Source organism: Balaenoptera acutorostrata, chromosome 1 (assembly GCF_949987535.1).
Source record: "Balaenoptera acutorostrata chromosome 1, mBalAcu1.1, whole genome shotgun sequence".
In the NCBI taxonomy this organism is placed as follows: Eukaryota; Metazoa; Chordata; class Mammalia; order Artiodactyla; family Balaenopteridae; genus Balaenoptera; species Balaenoptera acutorostrata.
The window spans coordinates 116144972-116163006 of NC_080064.1; the positions used below are offsets into that span (position 1 = coordinate 116144972).

Sequence of the window (18035 nt, forward strand, 5' to 3'; positions counted from 1 at the left end):
GGCTGGGACGTGAAGAGGATGGACGGCAGTTCAAGAGAAGCTCTGAGGGAAAGAACGGCAAGAACGCGACGAGGAGACGCGGAAGTGCAGGACTTGGCCTGAGGAACCCTGCACGGCAGGCAGAGATGCTTGCAACTCATGCCCATGGCAGCCGGTAGACATGGAAGGTGTTTGAGCAGGGAAGTGGCACAGTCTGACCTGCTCTCTAGAGAAAATAACCTGCCAGCGTGATGGATGGGTTAAGGCCAGCAGGGACTGGAGGCAGGGAGTCCATTTCGGGGGTTGCTGTGATAGACCCCCTCATCTGGCTGCCCCAGGGCAGAGGCGCACACAGGAGGGAATGGACATAAGAAGCTCCGTGGAGGTAGCCACCTTTCTGTGCCAGGCCCCCCAGGCCACAGGAGCAACAGATACAGTGACTATAAATTAGGGGGTAAGGATGGTCCTGCCCTGCCAAGGGGTGGACATGCAGAGGGGAGAGATGCCTCCAGGGGCAGGGGTTGTGGTCATACGGGCGGTGTTGGCCGCATCCTGGACTGACTCCGCTCTGCTCTTCTCCACAGTCCCCCCAGAGGACACCAGGATCGATGGCGGGCCTGTGATTCTGCTGCAGGCAGGCGCCCCCCACAACCTCACGTGCCGAGCCTTCAACGCCAAGCCTGCTGCCACCATCATCTGGTTCCGGGACGGGACGCAGCAGGAGGGCGCCGTCGCCAGCACGGTGAGACCCTGCCTGTTCCCCCCAGATGCTCCTCGGCCACATCCCAGTGCACCTTTCCTTTCCCACATGGATCTGACCACAGACTCGGGGAGACAGATGTGAACAGGGCCCTCAGAGACCATCTGGTCCAATCCTCCCATTAAATAGTTGGGAAAGTTGAGGTCCGGAGAAGAGAAGTGAATTCCCAGGTTCACAGGGCCAGTCAACAGTTAGCAGAGACTACGAATAATACTGAAAATAGCTACATTGATTAAGCCCCTACTGTGTACAAGGCACCGTGCATGCTAAGATCTTTATGGACAGTCTCTCTTAAACCTCACAGGAGTTTCATAAATTAGGTGATATTTCCAACTCACAAAGAGTGAACTGATGGTCAGAGAGGTTGAGTGACTTGCCAGGGTCACAAAGCTGACATGCAGCAGAGCTGGGGTTTGTGCCTGCATCAGAACGTGGTCTCTCGCTACTGAGTCCCTCGACTTTCTTCCCCCAGCCTCTAGTTGGTACATGTTCCCAGTCGGCGCAACTAAGAGCTTGGAGAGGCAGGGATTACATGTACATGTTATAGATGAGGAACCTATGGCAGAGAAAGACATCAAGTGACTTGCCCAGGATCACACGGCAAAGTTGACGGTGGAGCTGGAATTAGAATCCAGATCTCCTCTTTGGAGCTCCTCCTGCCAGCTGGGGACAAGCACATATGTACCCAGCCCTTTGCTAGATGCTTCAGGAGACAATTCTCATTGAGGGGAGAGAGACTGCTCACCTGTGTGCCTCGGAGTGTGTGGCCCCAGGGAGTGAGTACCCGGCTTAGCTCTGCCCTTGACTCTCTGTATGACCTTGGACAATTCACTTGTCTCTGGCCTTCGTGTCACCCTTTGACAAGCAGCAATTTGGCTTCAGTGGTGCTTAACTTTTTCACTACCAAGAACTCCGTTATTTTTTTCCTCTAGGGCTTCATGTTTTGAATATTTTGGCAACCAAACAAACTGATTGGTTAATGGCCATTTGTCACCCACTCCCCTTTTTTATACTCTTTAAAGACACAGTGGAGCTTTGAAGCAGCAGGAGGGAGCTGGCGTTACTGCACTGGGCTGGTGCTGTTCTGGTACCACATCGGGCCCAGCAAAGATGCCTATATTGCTGTCAAACTGTGGGCCCCTACCTTGCTTAACAGTATGCTTTCCCTTAGGCAGTGTACAATATGGAAAACCGCCCAAGTGTTCCTATGATCATGTCCAGGGACCTCAGGTTGGATATCACTGAGCTGGTATGAGATTTTGAGCCTGTGAGTCCCTTCCCTGCCCTCAAGGAGTTTATGCTCTAGCAGGAGAGAGCCAGCACTGAAACACACATGCACGGTGCCTAAGAGGCAAGGCCGGATGTGACCAGAGCGGTGTGGAGGAGAGACTGCCTGCAAGGGGCACAAGTTCAGGCTGGGGAGAGAGTCCTGAGGGCTGAGATAGCAAAGGAAGACTTTCCAGAAGAGGAGGGACTTGGGCTGGACTCAGGGGATTCCAGGAATGGGACTCAAAACCATGGGGAAAACTGTACAACACACAGAGTGAACTCTAATGTAAACTATGGGCTTTCGTTAGTATTGGTACCAATGTTGGTTCATCAGTTGTCACACATGTATCAAACTAGTGCATCATGTTAATTAATAATAGGGGAAAGTGGGGGGCCAGAGAGGAGGGTATACAGGAACTCTCTGTATTTTCTATTCAACTTTTCTGTAAACTTTAAACTTCTCTTAAAAAAATAATAAAGTCTATTAATTAAAAACTAAACCAACCCAAGCCTGGGGAGGAGGTAGGGGCTGGGGGAGGGTTGAGCTTCAGGTTAAATACCCCTCCAGCAAGCCAGCTCTGAGCGGGTCACCCCGAGAGCAGAGGAGGGGGCTTTTAGCTTAACCGTGTCTCCCACCCTTGTTTCCCGCCCCCCCCAGGAACTGCTGAAGGATGGGAAGAGGGAGACCACCATCAGCCAGCTGCTCATCAACCCCACAGACCTGGATATTGGGCGTGTCTTCACCTGCCGCAGCGTGAATGAGGCCATCCCGAGTGGCAAGGAGACGTCCATCGAGCTCGACGTGCACCGTGAGCAGGGTCCTGGGGAGGAGGCAGGGAACGTGGGGTGGGGGGAATGTGCACCTTGAGTGGCATCCTGGGAAGGAGCCCAGGAAGGGCGGGGGACAGCACCCTTTGAGAAGCACAGAAGAATCCCCCAGGTGCCCTGGGACAGATGCTCCATTTCTTTGTCGTCTTGGATTCCCTGGTTTGAACTCTGAGGGCTGGTAGAAGAGGCATCAGCTGTGAGCCAGGCAGTTCCCGGGTTTCAACCGTGTGACTTTGGGCAATGATATAATCTCTCTGAGCCTCAGTTTCTAATTCGGTATACGTGCAGAAAATAAAATGCAGGCCTACAATCCCTTATCAGAAATTCTAAACCAAAAGTGCTTGGGTGGCAAAACCTGAACCGAGGCTCTTCGTAGTCTTTTATTTAACCCACTTAATTGGAATAGCTATACATTTCACTGCAGATGTAGTAATGCGTGTGTCTGTGGGATATTGCCCAGACTGTGCTGGGGGTCTTACAGAGTAAATGGTCTGTGCCCACCGTTACCTTTCTAACCCTTGAAATATCCCAAATTCTGAAACACATCTAGTTCCAGGGGTTTCAGATAAGGGATTGTGGACCTGTACCTGCTTCTCAGGGTTGTGAGCGTTAAGTGAGATATAGTGTAAGAGCATCTAGCATGGAGTATGCTACTTGGTAAGTGCTCAATAAATTCCCACTCCCCAGGGAAGGGTGGGAGAGTGGCAGCGATTGGAGAGATGCCCCACCCCCATCCCGGTCAGTGAGCCTAACGAGCCCACACTGACGCCTAGTGGTCACAGTCAGTCAATACACCTTCTGACTAATTTGTCCCTCTGGTATCATCCTTGGTCGTCACCCTAGCCGGCCCCTAGAGGCTCCTGGAATAAAGGTGAAGAAGGCTTATTTATTGGAGCTGGTACACTGCAAAGTCAAATTCCCAGGTCACCACACGGGTGAGGTCTGAGTGTGTGTGCTAGAGAGAGAGAAAAAGAAATTTGAGGGACAGAAAAGACCCTGACTTCCAGTCCTCTGCTTTGCAGACCCTCCTACGGTGACCCTGTCCATTGAGCCACAGACGGTGCAGGAGGGCGAGCGCGTCGTCTTTACGTGCCAGGCCACAGCCAACCCTGAGATCCTGGGCTACAGGTGGGAGGGGCAGGGGCGGGGCACACTCTGGGGAAGGATACTGGGAGGCCCTTGAGGCCAGGAGTTGGGGGGGCTGAGGAGGACAGGCCACTGGACGTGAGTGAGAGAGCTCCAAGGCCTGACCCCGCTCTGTGTTGCCTGTTCCCCCAGGTGGGCCAAGGGGGGCTTTCTGATCGAAGATGCCCACGAGAGTCGCTATGAGACGAATGTTGATTATTCCTTCTTCACGGAGCCTGTGTCCTGTGAGGTTCACAACAAAGTGGGGAGCACCAATGTCAGCACTTTAGTCAATGTCCACTGTGAGTAGCTGCAGGGCCTGGGGTGGGGACAGAGGGCCGGGGCTTTAAAGGGCCTGGGGTGGAGTTGGGGAGGCTCCATGAGGCTGAGGAGGCGTGGGGAGGAGGCAGGACAGGAGAAGGAAGAGGACAGCCATTGGAGCTGACCCCCAGTGAGACCAAGACCCTAACGGGCTGTTCCTTTCTACCTCAGTTGCCCCCCGGATTGTAGTGGACCCCAAACCCACGACCACAGACATTGGCTCTGATGTGACCCTCACCTGTGTCTGGGTTGGGAATCCCCCCCTCACCCTCACCTGGACCAAAAAGGACTCAAACATGGTAAGAAGCTTGCTGCCTCTCCGGGACTCTGGGAGGAAGGAGCCTGGCCACAGGCTGGGGAGAGAGGGGGCAAAGGAGGTGCAGCATTATTTTTCAAGTTGAACCTGGGCTATTTCCAAGTTCTCAGGATTTGGAAGAGAAGGACGGTGCTTGCAATCAACCCCACCCTCCTCGGCAGACAGCTGGCCGCTGCAGTGACAGTGGGAGGGACGTGATGACCTGTGGGGTGGGAGGAGGGCAGGGGGCCTGAGTGGAACTGCTGCGGTGGCAAGAGGCCTGGTAAAAGAACGCTGCATAGGAGGGTGGAGCAGCTGGGATGACTCACTAGAGAAAAGAGGGCTGAATTGTGCCGCTCTACAGCGACCTGCCTTGGACAGTTTGGGCCACAGTTGCAAAAAAGAGGGATTTCAGAGTGAAACTTCCTACCTCATTTGGCGAGAGAAGCACTAGAACAGATGACCAGAAGCGGCTGCATCCTCTGTACAGAATGATGGCAGCCTCACCCGCCCTCTTGAGCCTCCACCCACTTTCTCCCCAGCTCTTATAGAGATGATGTGTCTAAGTGCCAACCTATTTAGAGTCAGGGGATGGACCAGATAGACTCGGGCCCCTGTTTCCCTTCTGGGAATTCACTTGTGGCCCTTCCTGCTTTCTTTCCAATGCCTCCAATGCGGGGGCCCGCACGGATCTAGGGGCCCAGGCCTCCTGGCTCCCCACCCGAGGCTGCTCTCTCTGCCCAGGTCCTGAGTAACAGCAATCAGCTGCTGCTGAAGTCGGTGACCCAGGCCGATGCCGGCACCTACACCTGCCGGGCCATCGTGCCTCGGATCGGAGTGGCCGAGCGGGAGGTACCACTTTACGTGAATGGTGAGTGGCCTGAGGGGGGCGGGGGGCCTGTGAGGGGGGAGGCGGGCACTGGAGGTTCCAGCTGGCCCTGACCACGTCTTCTTGCTTCTTGCAGGGCCCCCCATTATCTCCAGCGAGGCCGTGCAGTACGCTGTCAGGGGTGATGGTGGCAAAGTGGAGTGTTTCATCGGGAGCACGCCTCCCCCAGACCGCATTGTGAGTGCTGGGCCTGGCCTCGGGCCGCAGCCGCTTGCTTCTCTGCTTCGCTCAGCCTCCTCCCGCTTTCCCCAGGCCTCTTCTGTGTCCCGTGCTTCTCATCCTCTGACTCTCCCTCTGTCCCTCTTCCTGTTCAAATGCCATCTCCTCTCTTACTTGTTGTGTGACCCTAGGCCAGTTACTTGTTATTTGGGACCTCAGTTTCCTCATCCATAAAATAGGGGCACTAATCCCTACCAAACAGGGTTGCCGTGAGAAGTGATGTGACCACACGTGTGAAAGGCCGGGTGGGGCCTCCCTGATCCGCTGTTAGTTCCCCTGGGCTTTCACTGCTGCTGTTTCCTCTCCCTCGTCTCCTCCCCTTTCCTCAGCCTCCCGGTCTCTTCCTTGCTCTCTCCTCTGCCATCTGCCCCTCGACCCTGCCCCCTCAGTTCTGTCCCACCCTGTCAGCCCCTCCTCTCGCTTCTCCTGCCTTCCTCCTCCTACCAGCCCCCATGCCGTTCTCCACCTCCCTCCCTCTCCCCCACACCATGAACCATTAATTCCTTCCGTGACCATTAACCGTCAAACCCCTCATCACATTTAATGACCATTTGGCTAACTCCAGGGCTGCCCAGGGACACTTCATTACCGTGGCCGCCTGGGCAGCGTGCGGCTTGGCTCCCAGGGGGCTTTCCTTGCAGAGCTAGGAGGACTGATCCCTGGAAAGGAGCCAGTGCTCAGTGGTTCTCCCTCCCTCGGGTTCCACGCTGAGGGAGGGGACACAAAGGGGGGGTGCCCCGGCTAGGGGGTCGGGGATGGAGGAGCCTAGGAGAGACAGCTCTCCGGTGCCAATTCCCTCTCATTATAAGGGTCTGTGGATGAGTCTCCGGAACCAGTGGGCTATGTAGGGCCGGCTGTGGGGTGGTTAAAGGTGGGGTTGAAGGTTAAGTTATGTTTACTTAGCATCTCAGACTATCAATCAGAGCTGGAGGAAAGCTGGAGCATTGTCTACCTCTAGCCTGGTCCTCTCCTTTTATAGGAAACTGAGACCCAGAGAGGGAAGAGGAGGCTACAAAGGGCTCGAGGGGAGAGTCAGGCCTAGAGCCCAGGGTTCTTGGCTCTCCACCCAGGATTTGTTTGACCACATCAGGGGTCCCACACGTTGCTTCATTGGATCAGCTGGGGTTGTTACAAAAATAGAGATTCCCAATAAAAGAAGCCTGAATTCTAACTTGGAGAAGGTGGGTCTTTGGGACAGTAGTCTACCATCTTCTTGGCCTGCTGGCTTTCCGAATAAAATTGCTCTCCCCTGCCCCAACAAAAACAGCAACAACAAAATAGAGATTCCTGGGCCTCTCCCCTGGAGAGTCAAATTTAGGAGATAAGCCCCGGGAATCTGCATGTTAAAGAGTGTCTCTGAGCGTATTTGAATGGTCCTAACACATGTCGCAGGCATGTTTGGGAGCTGCTGCTTCTCCTAGACCGGAGGTTTGATGCCAGGGTTTGAGGCAGCAGGTACGACTTGGGCTTGTTGCAGGGCAAGTGTGGGGCTGGGCTTAAGAGCACATGGGGTGAGGATGTGAGGATGCCTGGAGGGTGGGTCAGGTGTTTCCACCACCTTCCTCTTCCTCATTCCGTCCTGCCCTCCCCACCCCAGGCATGGGCATGGAAGGAGAACTTCCTGGAGGTGGGGACCCTGGAACGCTACACGGTGGAGAGGACCAACTCAGGCAGCGGGGTCCTGTCCACGCTCACCATCAACAACGTCATGGAGGCCGACTTTCAGACCCACTACAACTGCACAGCCTGGAACAGCTTCGGCCCAGGCACAGCCATCATCCAGCTGGAAGAGCGAGGTGACAGCAGTACTGGCTGTGTAGCCAGGGCGCAGGGCAGCCTGGAGACTCTGCTCCCTCTTCTCTCTGGGGGCACGGCTCAGAGAGACAGCTCCCTCCTGGGCCTGCCCACCAGAGCCTGGCCTTGGTGCTCAGCTGGAAAACCCACTCGCATTTTTAAACACTTATTGAGCATCTGCTATGTGCCAGGCGCCCCCTCTAGGAACTGCAGGGACAGATGTGAACGAACACAGTTCTTGCCCTCCGGGAACTTTCAGTTCAGTGGAGAACTTACAGAGTGGTAGCAAATGACTTCAGATGGAGAAAAATGAAATGATCTGTGAAAGGGAGTAACACTCCCTACCTCACTGGGTTGGTGTGAGGGTTAAATGAGAAGATATTCATGAAGTACCTGGCATAGAAAGGTGCCCAGGAAGCTTCGGTTCCCCTACCTCTTCACGAATCCTTAGTCTGGTGGGAGACACATATTCCCTCTCTTAAGGCACTTCTAGTGTGATGAAAGAGGCATCATGCCTTTGACTTTTTTGGAAGCTCCCAACTCTGATGAGGAAAAGAGCCCCCCCTCCTCTTTTTTTTTTTAATGAGAACTAGCCATTTGACATGGGAGATGGGGGAAAATAACTGGGGGCCCCTCGAGTCTTTCTTAGCTGAGGACACCAGCAAGAGCAAGGGGTTGGTGAGGAAGAACAGAGTAATAGAGTGAGGCGGGACTCTGCAGGGAAGGCTTTCTGGAGGAGAAGAGACTTACATGGATCTGAGCCATCCAGGACAGCCAGGAAGGGAGAAAACGCTGGAGGCAGGATTCCTGGGTCCTTCTCATCTCTGGGGAGCAGGGGGAACCAACCAGAACCGTTTGAGCCCTGGGAGGGTAGGTGCAGATGGAGCAGTCACAATGGGGTGTGTGGAGAAGGCAGTGAAAGAGGTCAGAACACATGGCAGATGGGAGAATGTGGGGACAGCTGATCGCAGACAAGAGCCCAACCCAGGAAGGAGAGACAAGCCTCACAGACAGGTGGGCTGCAAGAGAGGGACAGACGGACCACCAAGGACAGGGTCAAGTTGATCCCAATTCTGATGACGCTGAAGCACAGGTCTAAACCCAAACAGTGCAGACTTCCTCTCAAATCCCACCTTGACTTTAATTGAACACAGCTCAACTGAAACATAAACCTGTGCGCAATCCAGGGGGGCACGGGGCTCGGCTGTCCTCACCTTCAGCCAGCACTGAGCTCAGGTCCTCCGTGTGCCCCCATCCTCACCCTCCCCCTTTCCTTCCCTCATCTGAAGAGGTGTTACCTGTGGGCATCATCGCCGGGGCCACCATCGGCGCAGGCATCCTGCTCATCTTCTTCTTCATCGCCTTGGTGTTCTTCCTCTACCGGCGCCGCAAAGGCAGTGAGTATGGGCCCTGCTCAGGCCTCAGCCCTCCTGGGGGGTCCCCAACAGGCAGGGCCTGGGAGAGGTGAGGGGGTTGACAGCGGGTGCTCCCCAGGCCAGGTGGGGCCAGAAGCAGCCTCTGCGGAGGCTGGCAGAAAGCGTCCAGGCTGCTCCTTCTGTCCCAGGTCGCAAAGACGTGACCCTGAGAAAGCTGGACATCAAGGTGGAGACAGTGAACCGGGAGCCACTCACGATGCATTCTGACCGGGAGGACGATACTGCCAGCGTCTCCACGGCAACCCGTGTCATGAAGGCCATCTACTCGGTGAGGGTCCGCTCCTCCCTGGCCCAGCTCCCCTCACACTCTTGGGACCGGCTCCACCCCAGCTCAGCAGTACTGTCACTCCCTCCTCCCTCAGTCATCCTCCCTTGGTCCTGCCCCCTCCCCCACATGCTCACACGCTCATACACATACACACGCTCACGCACATACATACATGTGCACATGCACATTCATAAACACATTCACGTGCCCACGCTCCCCAGGCTAATTTCCCTCCACTAGAGGACAGGCAGGTGGGGCCTGCACAGGCTTCCTTCACCCCAGCCTCCACCTACAGAGTGTCAGAACTGGAAACCCCTAGAAGTTTTCTGGCCCAACTGCCTCATTGCTCAGATGAGGAAAGAGCCCCAGAAAGGGGCAGGGACATACCCAAGCATTGCATGTTAGCGACAAAATTGGTGCTAGAACCCAAGTCTCTGGCCTCTTCCCACCACATCCCAGAGCCTCTGCTGGGAGAGGACACAGAGTTCAAGTCTGCCCATGACCCCAGACCCTTCCCCTTAATAGGTGACCTCTGGGTGTGGGGATAGGCTGGGCAAGGGAGGACGAGGGCAGGGTGTCCGTCTCCTGATGCCCCACTCCTGCTGCTCTGCAGTCCTTCAAGGATGACGTGGACCTGAAGCAGGACCTGCGCTGTGACACCATCGACACCCGGGAGGAGTATGAGATGAAGGTGGGAAAGCGGGAGGGGCCGGCGCACAGGGGCTGGTGGGAACGGGGGCTCTGAGGGCCTGCAGGGTGGAGGTGAGGGCAGGTTTGGGGAGGAGCGGTCAGCAGGTTATTGAGGAAACAGGAGGTGGGGAGCTATTGGCTGAGAACCCAGGGCAGAGCCAGAGAAGGAGGCCCAGAGGGCCATGATGCGACGACACCCTTCCCCCAAGAGAGACTCCCCTGCTCCATCCTCTTCTCTCGTTGCCCCCCAGGATCCCACCAATGGCTACTACAATGTGCGTGCCCACGAAGACCGCCCGTCTTCCAGGGCAGTGCTCTATGCTGACTACCGTGCCCCCGGCCCTGCCCGCTTCGACGGCCGCCCCTCTTCCCGCCTCTCCCACTCCAGCGGCTATGCCCAGCTCAACACCTACAGCCGGGCCCCGGCCTCTGACTACGGCCCTGAGCCCACACCCCCAGGTCCTGCTGCCCCAGCTGGCACCGACACCACCAGCCAGCTGTCCTACGAGAACTATGAGAAGTTCAATTCCCATCCCTTCCCCGGGGCAGCAGGGTACCCCACCTACCGACTGGGCTACCCCCAGGCCCCTCCGTCCGGCCTGGAGCGGACCCCGTATGAGGCATATGACCCCATTGGCAAGTATGCCACTGCCACGCGATTCTCCTACACCTCCCAGCACTCGGACTACGGCCAGAGATTCCAGCAGCGCATGCAGACGCACGTGTAGGGCTAGAGCCTGGCCGGGGCATCTCTGCGGGGCAGAGGAGAAGGCTCTCACAGCTGTTCCCTGATATTCAGGGGCATTGCTCGTTGTTGCTCCCGTCCTGGACCAGCCTTCCTCCTCCCACCGTGGCAGGCAGGGAGCAGGTCTCCCGGAAACACCCCGTCCCGAGGATGGTGCTCTGTGCATGCCCCAGCCTCCTGGGCCTGCCCTTCCCTCTTCTTCGGGAGGATGTGTCTCTTCTGACCTGCACTCTCGCCTGGCCCCAGCCTGGGGACGGGGAAAGTGAAGGTTGCGGAGAGCAGAGGGGGCACTTTTTAGCATTCCCTTTCTATCCCACCCCTCTGATCTCCTGTGAGTAGACAGGGGGTCATGTGGAGATGAACAGGCTTTGGCCCAGGGGGCATGAAGTGTAGGGGTGGGTGGCTCTGGTACAGATAGGTGGAAGTGGGGTAGCCTGGCCAGTCCATCTGTCGTCTGCGTTCATACCTTGGATGCATCTCTCCCTCTTTGGGACTGCAGAAAGGACCTTGGATTTATTTTAGTCCTGGCACCGAGTTCAGATCCAGCCCTCCTTCAGCTGGGAGTAAAGTGCCAGTCGTCCTGGCTGCCCATGGGGACACCTGTCTGTCTGCCTGCAGAGGGATCTAGGTATGTCCTGTAGTGCTGCCCCCTTTGCTTCTTCTCTGTGCTGGGCCGGCCAGATAAGCCAGGGGGTCGTCATGGAGAAGGAAAGGTCAGGAACCATGTCCTGAGTCACTAGCCAGACAGCAGTGTTCTATATAGCAGTTTCCAGAACCCACGCTAGAATGAGCCCCCCCCCCAAGCCCCCTCCCCTCCCCAGTCTGCCCCACTTCCTGGCTTTAACTCTCTAGCATGCCTGGGGAGTGGTGGGGTGAGGGTGGGAGTGCTATAGGCTATTTTTCAAAGACAACAAAAAACAATAAAAACCTCATTTGGAGAAAAAAAGCAAAAAAGCTGTAGGGAGTCCCCCACCCAAATACAAGTCCCAGTGGAAAGGAAAGGGGGCATCTGTTCTTCACCAGATTCCCAACACCTTCCATTACTCTTTCAGTCTCCAAGCACTTTGAATCCATTTTTAAACATTCAGGCGGTGAGACCTGTCATCCGATGGGCGCTGATAGGACAGGCAGGGGGCCTGGCTGTCGGGCTCTGCTGTCCTACCCTAGGGCCAACCAGCTGGTTGAGAGGCCACCTTCCCGGGGGCATGGGAGATGTTCTCTTTAGACGGGTTTTGTTCTGTTAAGTGTCTGGTTTTTTCTTGGACCAATCAGATTCCTTCTTCCAGTTTCAGTGCCTTGAGTGTCCAGCTTCGGTTGACCGGCCCTGGGTGGGTGGCTGCGCGGGGAGCCGGTATTGTGAGCGCAAACTCACTGCCAAGTGTTGCAGAGTTTAGGGGACCGACGGGTGAGGGGGCCTGGTAAGGTCACGCGGAAGGGCACTGCAGGCAGCCACGGCCCAGGCGGCCCCCCACGCCCACCCTCACCTCCATCTACACACACGCACGCACGCCTGCACATGCATTCCGCATTCTCAGCCGCCACCTCCTGACCAAAGAGAACCGGCGCTCCAAAGAGCACTCCCTCCCCCGCCCCGGCCTCCCCTTCCCAAGAAGCAGGGTCTGCTCTTCCCCTTGAGCGGGCGGGTCCTCCGCTGCAATCCCCAGAATGCGCTTTGCCCTTTCTCGTGGTCGCCGTTCATTAGTCATGTTCGCTTTAATGAGTTACATGCCCATCAGTCACGGGCCATCGCCACCTTTGCGGATGGCTCTGCGGGGTGACATTCCTCACCATCCCTTGGCTGGTAAGGACCCGCTCATACCCAGGAAGAAAGTAGTTCCAGTTCCAGCCTCTAGAACTGCCTCTGCATCCTCCTTCACTTCACCGGGGGCAAGTCCTGAGGATCGGCCCTTCCAGAGGCATCATACAGGCTCCCAGCGCTATTCCACCCTCACCCCTGGAAGCTGACTCCTTCCTGCGGAGTCCTTTTCTGTGAGCTCAGTGACAAGGTCTGTTAAGGATGCAAATTCATGCATATTTTGATGATTTTCACAGAAGCCATGGGTCATCTAAACAGTTAAAAATCTAAAGATGGTGGCTTTTTAAACGGGAATATTCCAAAAGACATTTACTTTTGTTAGGGGTTTGGCCACATTCGCTTGTTTACTCCTTTTTGGTTTTAGTGCTGGGTCCATTCTGTTGATGGGGAGGAGGAGGCCCTGAGATCACTCGGTAACTCAGCTGACACTGCAGGAACCATGGGTTTTGGAAGCCAGATACAGAGCTACTTCCCTGTTCTCTGTTCCTTAACACGTTACAGTACCTGGGTATCAAGCAAGCACCATGCAAGGCACAGGGAGACGTCAGCAACCAAGGCCATCTCTGCCCTCTGCAACTTGCACTCTGGTCTGACCAGAATCTGAATGGGGACCGTCCTGTTAAGCCAGTGGAATTGCTTTTCTGGGGAGTGGCAGGTGCCCCTGAGCATGGAGGGTCCTCAGTCCTTGATGTGGTCACTTTGGTGATCCTGACTGCCTTTGCCATTTTAGTTTTGGTGGGAAGAGCAAGGGGTCAGGAGACGTGGGACCCAGTTTTGAAGCTGCCATTTACTGAGTGACCTTGGTCTAACCTCTTTAGGTTCATTGCCCCCTATTTTCTGGTCTTCAAGATGAAGGGGGAGAGTTGCACAAACCTCGAATTATCCTGCTCTTGCTGTATTCATTTGGTGAGGTGCAATGGCCTGCCATCCCTAGCAAGGATTTGGGAACAGTGACTGAGCAGGTGGAGGGATGGGAGAATTGAAAGGTTCTCCTATCTTGAAAGAAGCTTTCACTGTGGGCTTCATCACCTTGTCAGAAGTGTTGTGAAAGAATTTCCACTAGAAACCCCTTAATCCCAAACAGCAACAAAAAACATCCTAAACCTCAGTGAAATTGATGTGGGGTTATCCTTTGGCCATTGCGCTGCTCCCCACTCAGAATCCTGACAGTTTTGCAAAGGTGTCTCTGGCTAGGTCAGGGCACGGTGAGTTTCTTTCACTGTGCACCCAGGTTTCAGGCAGCCTTCTCCGTAGGGAGAAATGGAAGCAGCCACCCTCCACCCCAGTCCTCAGGAGCACTCCCGTGGCCTGGGGACAGCCAGCCTCACTTACTGAGCAAGGGGAAGCCTGCAGGCTAAGGCGTCTCGAGCCAGAGGGCAAGGCCTGAGAACAGCTGGCATCTCTGCAGGAGCAGTTGGGAAGGGCAGCTGGTAGACTGAAGAGGGAGTCCAGCAGTTTTTGACTTAAGTTCTGGATCTTGAAGACGTTCTTGTGATTCTGGATGACCCACAGTCTCCTTGTGGAGGGCCCGGCTTGCATCCTAAATCCCAGATCCCTCCAAGTCTAGCCACAAAGTACTCATGAAGCAAAACCCACCATAAGTCAGAAAGGAAAGCAGCCAGGGATGGGGGCAGCGCTATACTCTCACAGATGTCCTGCACGGGATGGAAGAGGTTAGTTTGATTCCCAGCCCATCCCCACCCCGTCTCCAGGCACTGCACCTTCTCCTTGTCCCAGCAGGTGCTGCTTTCCTTATAATTTTGAGGGCAGCCTTTTCTGCTTTACAGGATGGAGCCCTGGAATCTCACCCTGGTGCCCTCTCGTTAAACGGGTGGTGTTCTGTCAGGAGCCACAAGTCCTGGGCTCCTTCAGATGGAATCAGATGGTCTCTCAGTGTACTTGACCCATGTACATAGCAGTGTTGGGCCATTCAGGTTTGGAGAAAACCACGTTAAAGCCAAGAGCCCAGTTGGACTGAACTGGCTCAGTCACTGCCTCACTCTGCTGTGAGCGCGGTTCTCTCCCCACTGCTGCACACCCCAGCACCCCAGCCTCGGAAACCCTGGCTTCTCTGCCAACTTAGTGCTGTGTGTCCTGAGCCAGGTCACCACTCTCTGCCCCTACGGGCCCTTCTGCATGTCGAGGGAATCACCTGGAAGGCATTAGTGAAGCTTCTGACCCTGGTGGGACCAGTAAGGAGGTGATAATAGAATACTGAAGTGCACAGACCAAGGGATGTAATTGGAAAGGCATTTATTTTTGTGAAGAGGCTATAAAATTAGCATTTAAATAACCCATCCCCTTCTCCCTGCCTCCCCCTTATCCCCCCATGATACCTCTCCTTTCCTGGAGGCCAGCCTCTTTCTGTAAGGCACTGGCCTCACTTATCAGCTGGGTCCTGACCTTCCACTTCTGTGCTGCTGGAAGAGGACGGAAAGATGTGTGGCTCGGGAGATTCCTCAATTTGGGAGATGGGGCGGGGCAGAATCCCATTTTCTTGCATCACTGTGAGGGAGCTCCAGGCCCTGTCCCTGGAGGAATAATTGCTGCGCAGAAGTCACAGGCCATACTGGGCGGTTCTGGTACAAGCCTGCCCTTAAAAATAATAACAATAATGATAATAATAACTCTGTTTGCATAGAGCTATCACTCATTCCTACCAATCTCCTGTCCCCTGATCCTGGCTTTTTGCTGTCCCCAACCACTGGCCTTTGCAAGTGTTGGTGGGCCATGGGTTCTTCTGTTCACTTCTGGGATCTTCAGATGCTTCCCCCGGGAGTACCCCTAATTCTGGGGAGAGAGCAGCCAAGTTGCCAATACAGTCAAATTCTCGACGCAATCTTGCTAGCAATAGTGACCCAGAAGATTCGGCTGCTGCCTCCAATTACACCAGAATGAGGCCCAGGGCTCCCTGTGGTCCCTTTTTCTACCCCACCATTCTTGGGATTACAACCACCACTTCTGGCTCCAGTTAAATTTTCTCCACCCAAACCCTGATAATAAATGGATCCATGATGATAATTAAGAGAAGAGGAAAAAAAAATATTATTTTTGTTAGGACAAACCATCGTAGATTTTTAGCAATGTGTATCTGTGTGTCCCTCACACTTTTTCCTATTCTGCCTTTTTTCATTTTCCTTTTTTTTTTAAATATTATGTACTATATTTTTAGTCTCAAGCACACTATATATTATATATATTTAATTTTTTTATATATATAAATATAAATGTTTTAAAAAGTACCATGTTTTGTGTTGTTTAATGCATGAGCAACTCTAGTTACTTAAAAGCTTGCCTGATTTGGAGTGAAATGATCTAAGTTGGAGGAAAAGATAGATTTTTGGGTTGAGATGGCAGAGACTATATATTTGTGTCACCTCCAGGCTGCGGGGCAAACACATTTTATTCACCAGTTTGTGTCTGTTGCAGAAGCCTGAGGCCAATTATGGCAGTTCAGGGACAAACAGCCAGAGGCTCTGTGCTTTTGGAACACAGCATCCAAATGTTCTGTGCCAAATCTGATTATGGGGATAGGAAATGGGGGGGAGAATGAATCTGGGATCCAAATCGCGAAGGATTTGGGAGTGTGAGGATGAACAGGACTGATTTCATTTATTTAAAATGCACTGGTTTGGGTAAAAAGCAAAGTTACCAGGTCGCCAACCCTTTGAACTTGAAGTGAAACAGAATGAAAAAACAGACGGTGCAGCGGTACACACACACAGAGGCCATCCTGCTGAGAAATTCTAAATTCTCCGAGTTTAGTAGAATTTGCAAAGATTTTACTTTACTCTTTTCACAGGAGTGTTTGAGGATAACGGGGGAAAACAATTGTTTTCAGATAATGTTTTTGAAAGCTATAAATCACTAAAGAAATACAAGGGTTTATTGTTTCCCTCATCCAGTTAACAATCCAGCAAACTAAAGATGGTCCACAGTAGCCTTTTGGTACACAAGGGACACAGAACACAGTCAGAGCTAGGGATGTAAGAGAGCTGAAAAAAAATACTTTAGAGGTAATGCAACCCATTTCCAAGAATGTTGTAGGGCACAACCCGGAGCTACTACAGAGGGTGGGGCAGGACGCAGTGGGGGCTGCAGTTTGGAGCGTGTCCTGGACCAGAGCCTGTAGGTAGCTCAAGGGGCGTCCAACCTGGATGGGAATAAGAGGCCTCCGTGCAAGGTGAATCTCGAGGCTACAGCCAGGTAAGTTGAACTGGCGTAGGTAAAATATGGCATGATAGTTGGAATCCAGAAGCAAACAGAGAGAGTTAAAAAAAGAGAGAGAGAGAGAAAGGAGAAGCACGTTTGTGCAAACATGGAGGCCAAGTGAATTCTGTTAGGCCAAGTAGTGTTAGGTGGGGTGTTTCCTGTGCTTTGTATCTGCTTGGGATGCATTTTATTCCTCTCTGCATCCCCAGAGCCCAGCCCAAGGCCAGCAGGTACTTTGGGACAAGTCTGTGAGCTGTATAGCGCACCACACGATACTTGTTGTCAAACCCAAGTTCATGTGCCCTACATACAGTGAGCCCAGACAAACTAAAACATTGGAGTTTGGGGCAGAGAAAGGTTTATTGATTAAGAGGACACTGACCAAGAAGATGGGAGATGTTTCTCGGATTCATCTTACTGACTGGCCAAGGTGTAAGGTTTTTAAAGGCAGCATTTTGGGATGAGGGTTGCAGGGAGCATGACTGTTTTCTTTTTGGTTGGTGGTGAGATAACAGAGTGGTGTTTTGGGAATCTTAGTCATCAGCCTTCTGGTTCCAACCAGTCTGGGGTCTACGGACTTGTGGTCAGCATGTAGTCACCATCCTCTACCTGGGTGGGCATCTTCGTTCCCACAGAACAACTCAAAGATGTGTGTCAAATTGTTAGGTGTGTCCCTCGAGGAGGAACTAGGACTCTGTCCATCACTGAACTATTGTTTCTTGACTGCTTTTCCTTTGTTTCTGCATCCTCTCACTTCCCTAATTAGTAACTGCTTGAGTCTGCTCTTTGGAACTCAGGGAAGACCTAGGAGACTAAAGCTTTTTTCTACAAATAAGAAATGAGGGACACAGAAATGCTTCTGTACCCAGGAGCGTCCTGCAGGGTCTTGCTCAGTTTCAATTCCCACTTTTCTTTGATATTCCTCAGTCCTAAGGGGAACAGGGGTGGGACAAGAAATAGAATAAAGTTTTAGATGGAGAGATTAGTCATAAGCTCGACGGGGGACTTGGTTTTAGGGGGAACCCACTCTCATATCTAGGCACTAGATAGGCCGCAGGAGCCTGTCTCATGTATTAGGCCTCTTCCTGTGACAGGGGCCCAAGCCCTTCCCTTAAGTCACCCCCAGCCTGAAGGCAAGTAGTAATGTTGCGGGAAGGGGGATCCCTTCCAGGGCCCTAGAGTGGGCTCTTGTCTAACACTCGGAAATGAATTATCTGAGGAGACATACGTGCTGACAAAGCAAGAGACTTTTTTGGGAAGGGGCACCCAGGTGGAGAGCAGGAGGGTAAGGGGACCCAGGAGAACTGCTCTGCCACGTGGCTCACAGTCTCGGTTTTTATGGTGATGGGATGAGTTTCTGGGTTGTCTCTGGCCAATCGTTGTGACTCA

General features: G+C 53.6%; 1 protein-coding gene across 4 annotated transcripts in view; it reads left to right on the plus strand.

Moving 5' to 3' along the window:
- The window catches only part of KIRREL1 (kirre like nephrin family adhesion molecule 1), a 102658-nt gene extending 86982 nt beyond the window's left edge, over nt 1-15676 (plus strand). For 3 of the 4 annotated variants that reach the window (XM_057546974.1, XM_057546986.1, XM_057546988.1), the window contains 12 exons: nt 564-721; nt 2667-2817; nt 3859-3964; nt 4115-4263; nt 4454-4581; nt 5274-5448; nt 5543-5643; nt 7283-7481; nt 8769-8876; nt 9044-9183; nt 9797-9874; nt 10125-15676. In XM_057546974.1, coding sequence (XP_057402957.1) covers nt 564-721; nt 2667-2817; nt 3859-3964; nt 4115-4263; nt 4454-4581; nt 5274-5448; nt 5543-5643; nt 7283-7481; nt 8769-8876; nt 9044-9183; nt 9797-9874; nt 10125-10601 — 1970 coding nt within the window. In that variant the 3' untranslated portion in view covers nt 10602-15676. The remainder of the gene's footprint in view (nt 1-563; nt 722-2666; nt 2818-3858; nt 3965-4114; nt 4264-4453; nt 4582-5273; nt 5449-5542; nt 5644-7282; nt 7482-8768; nt 8877-9043; nt 9184-9796; nt 9875-10124) is intronic. The other variant, XM_057546981.1, reaches the window with a different exon arrangement.
- The last annotated feature ends 2359 nt before the right edge of the window (nt 15677-18035 follow it).